The following is an 11,284-nucleotide window of genomic DNA, read 5'->3' on the forward strand; positions in this document are numbered from 1 at the left end:
GCTCGCGCGTAATTATATTGCTATCGCGACTGTGCGTGAGTGAGTGTGCGAGCGCGATAGCAACATAATTACGCGCGAGCGATAAGGATGGGTAGCTAGGGGTCATTGGACAAAATTCTATATACTCACGGACCGGGCTTTAGGTAAATAAAGGCCAGTAGCAGAGTTATGAAGGATAAAGACGCTATCGTGAGCAAAATGATGCTCCTCATTTTGGAAAGAATTAAAACTAAGGTTGTCTGGAGCTGCTGCATTAGTTCTGTTGTCTAACCAAACTTAAACATGCAGCGCTAGATCGCTTACATGAATGTCAAAGTCGCGGTGTGAATGCACTTTTAAATGCAAGATATACAGGGTGTCCAGAAAATAATAGATAACAATGTCAAATCTTTAAACCGTGATGAAAATCTGGAGCGAAATCAAAAATCCGACAGAAGACTGACACTAAGAAAATGTTTACTTTTCCAGAAAATTTTAAGTTTAGTCTTCAGTGCACGCAGTAAGATGGCTCTATTAATCTAAAAAAAGACACATCAATAATGGTTTTTTTTATCAATGTGCAAATTGTTTAAGTGACATCCTGTAACTTCTTTAGACTAGTTAAATGTAAAAAAATAACAAAAATTTTCATTTATCTAGGAAATAGCTAGGAACGCTCTCCAAAAGACCGGCTCCACCGTGCTGAAAGCAACCGAGTATATGGATAATGGTACCCCCATAGTTCTCACCGTCACCCTTGATGAGAAGCAAGGCAGTGCCGTCTGCGACTTCACGTAAGATTCATCATCATCTTCATTTCAGCCACAGGACGTCCACTGCTGAACATAGACCTCCCCCAATGACTTTCACATCGCACGGTTGGTAGCGGCCTGCATCCAGCGCCTTCCAGCATTAACTCTGTTTATTATTATTATCTATTTTTATGTTTTCTTTTTCTTTTGTCTCTTCTCTGTATCAGTCTTGGTTTTTATATCTGCTTATCTTTTTAAATTCTTAAAGAAATCCTTTAAAAATTCGTAACACGAAACTTATATGCACGAAAACAGCTATTTGTGTGGGTATGTGGTAGAAATCAATCATGATTCTGTCTATTAATACTACCGTTTTTTAATAGTTTTTATGAAAGCCTATAATGTTTATCTGATTTTCAATCAATCTATTCATTTCCATGCATCGCCAAGATGTGGAAAATATGTGGTACTTATTAGGATAGTTTTAGATTATGGTTTTGATTTTAGTGGCACAGGGGTGGAAGTGTGGGGTAACTTGAATGCCCCCCGAGCGATCACCCTGTCTGCCCTCATCTACTGTTTGCGGTGCATGGTCGGGCATGACGTGCCTCTTAACCAGGTAAGAAATTTCAGTTTTTTTTATATTTCGCTCAGTTTTGCAGTATCTAATAAGTTTTAACTAATATAATTATTCTTTTATTCTTGTTGTTTTGATAATTTACTTATAAAATCTTTACCATTTTATTCAAATACATATCATTACGACAAACCAAAACAACAGAATGCTTTAACAGAAAAATTTAATCATCAGTCATCTCTGTACAATCTTTTTAATTTATTAGCTATATTTATTATGTAATTTTGTTTACTAGTCAGTCACACTCATACACTTGAGTTTAGCACTTTTGAGACACCCTGTATAAATCTATCTTCTTCCATAGGGCTGCCTGAACCCAGTAAAAGTTGTGATCCCGAGCGGTTCCATCCTGGACCCGTCAGACGGCGCGGCGGTGGTGGGAGGGAACGTCCTCACTTCCCAGAGGATCGTGGATGTGGTGCTGAAGGCTTTCCAGGTAATCATCATTCAGGGTAGGCCCTTAGAAATGATAACTTACTAAGCTGGCGCAGCGAACAAAAGTGAGTCTTGGCCTTAGACGAGTCTCCATTTCGGTCTGTACTGCGCCATCGCTAGTTATAGATCGTTTCATCAACAAAAACGCGCCATTCACGCGGGGAGTTTGATCCGAGCAATCGTGTGCACTCATGGATGATTTAGCGTGTACCGATAACACTCAAACATTAGCGGAAGAATGGTGGGGCGCGTCTTCGTGGATAAAACGATCTATAACGACGTGAAGATCACGTAGGTCCTTAGCGACTTCGTCATTCCAGCGGTACCAAGTAATAATACGTCCCTACACAGTAGCCTAAAGCCGGATTTAGTATTTGTCTGACTTGTCTTGACGCATCAGAAAGGAATTGGTTTCATATATTGTGCGACTCGTCATCACGACATGGCACAGCACGTCAGAAAACTATAAATCTGGCTTTATATTTTGTCATTGAGTGTCTATGTGCAGAAATTTCTATTATAAAAAGTAAAATGTATCATTTCCAGGTGTGCGCAGCGTCTCAAGGATGCATGAACAATTTGACCCTCGGCGAAGAAAGCTGGGGTTACTACGAGACGGTCGCTGGTGGTAGCGGTGCTGTGAGTTGACAGTTATTTTCATCATGCATGAACAACATCGAGTCAGCGGTCCGGGCAAGACAATGCTGGCGAACGCTACGGCAGTTTCTGGCGAGGACACGTTTGCTAACTTTCAAAAGTGACGTGTTTAATTAATTTTTTTGCAGTGACAGCGCTTACCATAAGCGCCTTTTTGCTTATAAGCTCTTTGTCCGCCAAACGGCCCCAATCTGTCGGCGGTGCGGTTTACGTTCTTTGATCATATCGTTTGACCGTGCTGGTGGTTTAGACGACATGAATACAAAATGTATAGAGACTGACGTGTTGTTCATACAAAACGCGGGCTGCGTTCACTTTGACTTAACCGCAGACCGCATCCAGTGTGACAACTCCATAATGGCTGATCATGATGACGTATAAATAATAAATAAATAATAAATATCCTTGGACATTTTACTCTGCGCTTCTAGTCCCAAACTAAGCAAAGCTTGTACTATGGGTACTAGACAACGGATTTAAACATACTTAAATACTTTTTTTTTGTAGTACATACATATTATACATAGAAAACACCCAGTCCAATACAAACAAATAGGTATGTTCATGCACACAAATGTTTGTACTGTGCGGGAATAAACCCGCTACCTCCGGAATAGTAGTCCGCTTCGAACCACTACACCAAACAGCCGACTTATGACGTATGGTTGTGTTGTAGGGCCCCGGCTGGCACGGCGCAGGAGGCGTGCACACCCACATGACCAACACTCGCATCACGGACCTGGAGGTGGTAGAGCGAAGATACCCTATGCTACTGACCGCCTTCAGCCTGCGGCCGGGCTCGGGCGGCCGAGGTTAGTACACTAAGTCAGAAAACCAAAGTAACCAACATAATCCGCAGAATTGCCAAACTTAAACGGCAGTGGGCGTGGCACATAGCTCGAAAAGTCGTTCTGGGAGTGGGTGGTCAATGCGAAAAAACGCTCAACGGTTGGAATGTGCAAGGGTCAAAATGTCCATACGGACCGGCTGTTAGTGTGGCAAAAAGTATAAACGTCAAAATGTCACAGTGTCAAAATGTACATTATCACCATGGTTACAATGGTTTACTGACAAATGGTAGACATCACAAAATACAAGTACAACAAAAGGTGTGATAGATAAAATGATTAACTGATATATCGTGCTCCCGCGGGAGGCGTCCATACCCACATGACCAACACTCGCATCACGGATCTGGAGGTGGTGGAGCGAAGATACCCTATGCTACTGACCGCCTTCAGCCTGCGGCCGGGCTCGGGCGGCCGAGGTTAGTACACTAAGTCAGAAAACCAAAGTAACCAACATAATCCGCAGAATTGCCAAACTTAAACGGCAGTGGGCGTGGCACATAGCTCGAAAAGTCGTTCTGGGAGTGGGTGGTCAATGCGAAAAAACGCTCAACGGTTGGAATGTGCAAGGGTCAAAATGTCCATACGGACCGGCTGTTAGTGTGGCAAAAAGTATAAACGTCAAAATGTCACAGTGTCAAAATGTACATTATCACCATGGTTACAATGGTTTACTGACAAATGGTAGACATCACAAAATACAAGTACAACAAAAGGTGTGATAGATAAAATGATTAACTGATATATCGTGCTCCCGCGGGAGGCGTCCATACCCACATGACCAACACTCGCATCACGGATCTGGAGGTGGTGGAGCGAAGATACCCTATGCTACTGACCGCCTTCAGCCTGCGGCCGGGCTCGGGCGGCCGAGGTTAGTACACTAAGTCAGAAAACCAAAGTAACCAACATAATCCGCAGAATTGCCAAACTTAAACGGCAGTGGGCGTGGCACATAGCTCGAAAAGTCGTTCTGGGAGTGGGTGGTCAATGCGAAAAAACGCTCAACGGTTGGAATGTGCAAGGGTCAAAATGTCCATACGGACCGGCTGTTAGTGTGGCAAAAAGTATAAACGTCAAAATGTCACAGTGTCAAAATGTACATTATCACCATGGTTACAATGGTTTACTGACAAATGGTAGACATCACAAAATACAAGTACAACAAAAGGTGTGATAGATAAAATGATTAACTGATATATCGTGCTCCCGCGGGAGGCGTCCATACCCACATGACCAACACTCGCATCACGGATCTGGAGGTGGTGGAGCGAAGATACCCTATGCTACTGACCGCCTTCAGCCTGCGGCCGGGCTCGGGAGGCCGAGGTTAGTAAAGCCCGGTCCGTGAGCACGTAGAATTTTGTCCAATGACCCCTAGCTACCCATCCTTATCGCTCGCGCGTAATTATATTGCTGTCGCGACTGTGCGACTGGCACCCGCAGTGAGTGTGCGAGCGCGATAGCAACATAATTACGCGCGAGCGATAAGGATGGGTAGCTAGGGGTCATTGGACAAAATTCTACGTGCTCACGGACCAGACTATACACTACAGGAATTGCTTACTATGAGCCTGATAAGAAGGCTCAAGGTCACCCAAAGAGCGATGGAGCGTGCTATCAGAGTAAATACAAATGAGTAGGTCATCTTCATAGAAACGGACCGGCGCGGTTTGTATGTGAGCGCGCCAACACGTATGCGGCGCGCACGCACACACTGACAAAATTTAGCGGGGATTAGCGGTCGCGGCGCGATCGTATATTGGCGCGCTCACATACAAACCGCACTCGGTGCATTTCTATGAAGATGACCTACTCATTTGTATTTACTACAGGCATAGCTTACTATGAGCCTAGATACCCTAAGCTACTGACCGCCTTCAGCCTGCGACCGGGCTCGGGAGGCCGAGGTTAGTACAAACAGGCATAGCTTACTATGAACCTGATAAGAAGGCTCAAGGTCACCCAAAGGGCGATGGAACGTGCTATGCTCGGAGTTTCCCTGCGTAATTGAATCAGAAATGAGGAGATCCGCAGGAAAACCAAAGTAACCAACATAATCCGCAGAATTGCCAAACTTAAACGGCAGTGGGTGTGGCACATAGCTCGAAAAGCTGATGGCCGCTGGGGCAGAAAAGTTCTTGAGTCACGACCTCTAGCCAGAAGACGAGGTGTGGGCAGGCCTAGCCACTAGGTGGACTGACGATCTGGTGAAGGTAATGGGAACCTGGATGCGAGTAGCGCAGGACTAGTCGTTGTGGAAATCCTTGGGGGAGGCCTTTGTCCAGCAGTGGACGTCGTTTGGCGTAAAAGAATAGTGCATAGCCTGAGTAAGGAGGGCCAAGGTTAGTAGAATATGCGTATGTGGGCTGTTTTGCCCCAAAGTGGAGCCCAGGCGAGATGTGCAGAGACGAGCCGAGCGTATAGTGTGCATATTATAAGGTTCTTTATAAAAAAATGTTGCCCATAGATATTATGTGCCCATTAATTCAGGCATTGAAACAGCATAAAATATTCCTGGATCATTTTTTTGTTGAGACATTTATTGGCCCTTTTTGTTTACAGTTTTTTTATTTTGGTAGTAAACCCCCAATCTACTTTACTTTCATTTAGGTATTATCCTTCTTTTTAATATTTTAAACTATTATGTTGCATTTTTTACTATAAAATTATCACTTCACGGGATTTATTGCAACAATATCTATTTTATCGATTTATTACAATATTTATTTACCGTTAAAATAGATATTGTTGCAATAAATCCCGTGAAGTGATAATTTTATCCTTCTTTTATTCTACGATTATGTTGAGTTTTCCTGTCTCATTAACGTTTTATTGTATGTTAGGTGTTGAGTTTTTATACCTAATAACAATAACAAAAATTCGCAGGCAAGGTTTTACTTTGAGCACAACGCGTTGCGAGTTGTTTTTTGGCTCAGTTAGCGTTTTCGGTCTTTAATCATTAGAATACCTACTTACATATTAACTTGTATGTTGCCAGGTCGCTGGAATGGAGGCGACGGTGTTATCAGAGAGTTAGTGTTCCGTCGCACTGTGCAGCTCTCAGTATTAACTGAGAGACGCGCCTTCCAACCTTATGGGATGAATGGTGAGCATACACTGGCACAGCACAGAAACTACTTGTAGATTACAGTAGAATATGTAAATCTTTCTTACATTCCGACAGTCCTGTACTCCTCCATAGGTGAAAAATGAAAAGAAAGTATCTTACCTTTTTTATACTAATCGTGAATAAAATATACGGGGTGTCCTAAAAATGAATAAAAATTTGATTTAACGAAAAGATTTTCATGATACACAATCTTTGATTTTCGTCTTTCGAGCCACTATTTACTACAAATGTTTTTTCGAACGACATTATTTGCAATCGCTACAGAATATGGAAGTATCTTTATCAGGCTAAATCCTCTGTTTGTCTCTGATAATTTAGAGAGGGTTCTTTTTTTTTATCCACAACGAGGAAGCTCTTGGCCTGTATCTCACCTGATGGTAAGTGACGATCAGGCCGAAGGTGGAAGCGAGCTTCACCCGGAGTCCTTAACCACTGAGGAACTGGCTATCTTACCTCTAACTGCCGGAACACGGCAATTCTTAACATTGTTGTTATGGCGACAGACTTAGGTAAGATGGTGGTAGCTAGCCAGGCGGGCTTAGAACAAGCCCTACCACCAACCAAACCGAACAGAAAAATCTGCCCCCACTGGGAATCGAACCCGGGACCACTGCGTCTGAAGCAGGTGGTCTTGCCACTAGACCACAGAGGCGGTTGACTTACTTTCATAGAAGCGACTAATTGACCTAATGATGACCTTTATAGGAGGGGAGCCGGGCGCACGAGGGCTCAACTTACTGCAGCGGGCCGACGGCCGACTTATCAACTTGGGAGCAAAGAGTTCGGTCGTGGCGTACCCAGGAGTAAGTGTATTATTATTTATTATACCCGTATTGATACATTAAACCAGGGGTCTCCAAACTTTATCGCCTTGGGGCCATAATATTTTTTTCGGTATGTTGCAAGGGCCATAATAATTTAAATTTTTCTGCCTACCTATGCAAACATAGGCTTAGTCTTAAGTTGTCGCCGGCCGGATTGATGGCAGTGATGTGGCGGGCCGGATATGGAGACATTAAACCTTCATATTGAATTAAAATACAATATGAAAAAAAGGCATGCGATGTGGAAGTCATTGGGGGAGGCCTATGTTCAGCTGTGGACGTTCTGTGGCTGAAATTATAATGATGATGATGAGAAAAAGGTACGTCTTTGTTAAAACTGGAATAAGGTTGTGTTGTAAATTTTTAAGCACTTTAGGTGTCATATAACGCTGACTGTATGATGTATAGTTTTTTAAGTCAATAACTTTGAAAATAAATAATCCGAAGTTCCTGTAACCTGTATATGTGCCCTGAAAAGGGTCTATTCATATTAATAATAATGAATTTGAATTATCATAAATAGATTTATTGCAGTGTACATTAAGGTTTTCTTCGAATATTCACTTGTTTACTTCTATTTATCCCAAATTCATTCTCTCCTACAGGATAAATACATAATGAATTCCCCCGGAGGCGGTGGGTACGGGAGACCCGACGCCACTACCGGTGACGCACAAACTGACAAACAGTACAGCGAGTTCCTCGAGAGAGGCAGCGTTTACGAGTACAGGAGCGCGCAGGAGTCGGTATAAGTTTTTTTTTAAATCTACTAAGTTTTACTTTTATGCCAAATATTTTTTTAACTTGTTAAGTACATAAAATATTTTATAGATATTAAAATAGGGTAGAAAAACCCTTTATCAATAAGAACATAAGATTTTACAAAATATACAGGGTGTCCCAGAATGGGTGAATCAAACTGCTAGGGGAGGTAGCTCTACTAATGTACTATCCCTAAAAATATGAAAAAAAAAATTGAGTTCGGATTTTTGTTTTAAATAAAATGCTCTAAACTCTAAATCTACTCATTATTTTCAAAAGTTTGTTTACAGATAAACGAAGCGATCATGTACAGTCACGGAATGAAAAGGTTCGTCAGTTTTCAAATTGATTCCTTCAACGAATCGCGAGCACATATTACCTGTTGAAACTATGTTACAGAATAATCTCGAGTTAGAGAAAATAATCTTTAACTGTTCGTCAGTAAAGTTCAAAATTATTCAGATCAAAGTTGTTTGACGATTTATCTTGTCAAGAAGATTATTATGATTGATAAACTAAAACCTTCTTGTTGGTTCAACCTGCCATTATTATTTCTATTAAATAAAAAAAACTATTGTCAATTGGTCAATGTCATCATTGCATTGCACTGATGGGATAGAAAATTAAACAAGCAAAACCTTATTTGTTAGCAAACGTCATATTTATTTAAATGTTAGCAGCACTGTTTCTTGCACTGTTATGTTGGCAGGTTTGACTCTTACAGTACCTACCTAGTGCAAGCGAAAACCGACACTAAGGTGACGAACCTTTTCATTCTGCGACTGTACATAAAATATTTTACAGATATAAAATAGGGTAGAAAAGCCCTTTATCAATAAGTAGGTACCATCGGCAACAGTTTTAAGTTTTAACTATCCATTGCCTGTCATGTCGTCTCGTTCTATCGCAAAGATTCGCCATTTGATGAGAGCGAGAGCAAAAACGGAAATGGATAGTTAACAGTGTGGCCGTGTGTACATAAAATATTTTACAAAATATAGAATAGGGTAGTGAAACCCTTTATGAAACAAATTAATAAAAAAAAACATTTGTCTATGGGTGCTATAATGTGTTTTTTTACCGTATGTAAAATGAATATGATAATTTAATGAAATCAGTGAATTACATAATAAGAAAAACAAATAAAAATCATTATTGTTTGTTGATATTTATATTGGCTTATAATAATTTAAGGCCATAATTGTTGAATATTTACATTATTTTATTATTATTTTTAATAACAATTGCATAACTTTGTGATAAATACAATAATAATCAATTTATAAAAATATAATTTTACAGTATGAAATATAAGTAGGGTAAACCGTATAGCTATTGCCCACTTAAAGATTTCAAACACATGAAGATAAAAAATTAAAGAAAGTATTTTAATTATCGACCATTTATGACTTTTTTCTTATAACTCAATAAACTGTTAAACAGAATATTAACAGTTTTTAGTTAAAACTTACGTAACTTAGAAAATATTGAAATAAAGGACATTGTCAGAAACCGCCTAAAAAACCGCCCAAAAACATTAACCCATCATAATTATTTTCTATTTTTTTTAATACATTAAGCACCCTTTCATTCTAATGGACACTTAAGCATTGAAAAATTAAATAAATAAGTCTTTTAACGTTTATTCTATAATACTATTACAACTTCCGGACGTTTTGGTGCGTGGCATGGTCTAAAACCTATCAAGTTCCATAATTTTTGCCGATAAAATCTGTACGAGGCATTACCGTACTTTATTGCTGGGAGTCCATGTATAGTGATGTTCCTGCGGCCATCATAGACAATAAAATATCGATTTTGAAAATAAAATAAATCGATTAAACTGCTTTGAAGACTAGAGTTGCGTTAAAAGCTAAAAAGATATTGACAGTTTGACACTATTACAAGAAGATATCTAAAGTGTCCAACTGGTCGAAGGTCGTAAATAAAATAAAAATAATTAGGACCATAAACTGATATTCATGGTATCATAACTGTAAAAGTGTCAGAATCCGATGTTGAATCCAATGCCAGTTGAAGTGTGAGAAACATACCTATATATTTTTTTTTATGTGACAGGAGGCAAATGAGCAGACGGATCACCTGATATCAACCTAGTATAGTTGCCAGTCTCTCATAATCTATGCCAATGAGGGTTTTCGCGATTGAAAAATCCGCCAGATGGCAATACGTAGACGTGAGGTCCAAATGCTGCATGATTGGTTATTTTTGACATGACATTGACAGATATCCACCAATCATGCAGCATTTGGACCTCGCGTCTACGTATTGCCATCTCGCGGATTTTTCAATCGCGAAAACCCTCATTCATAGCACATGTATAATAATAGACCAAATGAACTTTTATAGATTGTGAAAGAGAAGATAAAGATTTTATTATTTTATTAAAATCTTGCCACGAGGTAGTTTTTCAGTAGAAACCAGGATTGGATAATCGCTACAGGCAAGTATCAGAACATTTTATAAATATTTTTAATCGATTATATCCATGTGAATCGTTTTAATAAATTGTCATTTTACTTTTTCAATTAAAACTTTTTCAATCCCTAGTCTTGTCAAACTGTCATAATGTCAACAAATTATAAATGTCACGTCAGTTGACTCAATTTCAGTCTTCTGTGCGTTTATTGTATTTTTATTTCAATGAAATAGTGCTAAAGGGTTAGTACTAAAACTGAAAGCCTTTTTTCAGAAAGAAAACCAATGTGGTGCCCTTATTATTCATGCTGTTTGAAAGTTACAAGTCAGTGATACAGAGTTGCCGACATTATAACTCCGTAGTGATACCATACCAAAGAAGAAGTTTTCCTAAACACTTGTGTTGTTTTTATATGTGATCGAATAAAAAGGATTAATTCTACTGCTCAAATGGAATAACTTATCCCAAGAGACCGAATATAAAAAAACCTCTCCATAGAAATTATCACCATCACGAGGATGTGAATTTTTTTGAGAATTTGATATTGGTCCTGTAAGAAAAGTAGTTGTATTTCAGTAGTAGAATCAACCCTTCTTGTTTCATCAGCAAGAGTAACTATAAAAACGCCCTGTAGGTAGGTATTATTAAGCTGAAGAGTTTGTTTAGTGTCAAAGACTGTCACACAGTGTAACTTAAATTGGCATATTATGATAATGAACATAAAAACTTAAATAAATATTTATGTTAATATTTTTTCTATTTATTTATTTTCCCAAAGCTTCACAGTGACAGCTGAAACAGCAATACTGTTAACAAA

The 11,284-nt window shown here is 39.5% G+C and overlaps 1 protein-coding gene across 1 annotated transcript in view; it reads left to right on the plus strand.

Moving 5' to 3' along the window:
- LOC135082871 (5-oxoprolinase) overlaps nucleotides 1-11,217 on the plus strand; it is a 64,230-nt gene extending 53,013 nt beyond the window's left edge. Inside the window, exons 22-29 of the mRNA XM_063977635.1 lie at nucleotides 640-773; nucleotides 1,239-1,350; nucleotides 1,673-1,804; nucleotides 2,350-2,442; nucleotides 3,137-3,272; nucleotides 6,310-6,417; nucleotides 7,147-7,244; nucleotides 7,871-11,217. Of these exons, the coding sequence (XP_063833705.1) occupies nucleotides 640-773; nucleotides 1,239-1,350; nucleotides 1,673-1,804; nucleotides 2,350-2,442; nucleotides 3,137-3,272; nucleotides 6,310-6,417; nucleotides 7,147-7,244; nucleotides 7,871-8,017 (960 nt within the window). The 3' untranslated portion in view covers nucleotides 8,018-11,217. The remainder of the gene's footprint in view (nucleotides 1-639; nucleotides 774-1,238; nucleotides 1,351-1,672; nucleotides 1,805-2,349; nucleotides 2,443-3,136; nucleotides 3,273-6,309; nucleotides 6,418-7,146; nucleotides 7,245-7,870) is intronic.
- Nucleotides 11,218-11,284: the final 67 nt, after the last annotated feature.

The sequence above is a fragment of the Ostrinia nubilalis genome, chromosome 22 (genome assembly GCF_963855985.1).
Source record: "Ostrinia nubilalis chromosome 22, ilOstNubi1.1, whole genome shotgun sequence".
NCBI lineage: Eukaryota > Metazoa > Arthropoda > Insecta > Lepidoptera > Crambidae > Ostrinia > Ostrinia nubilalis.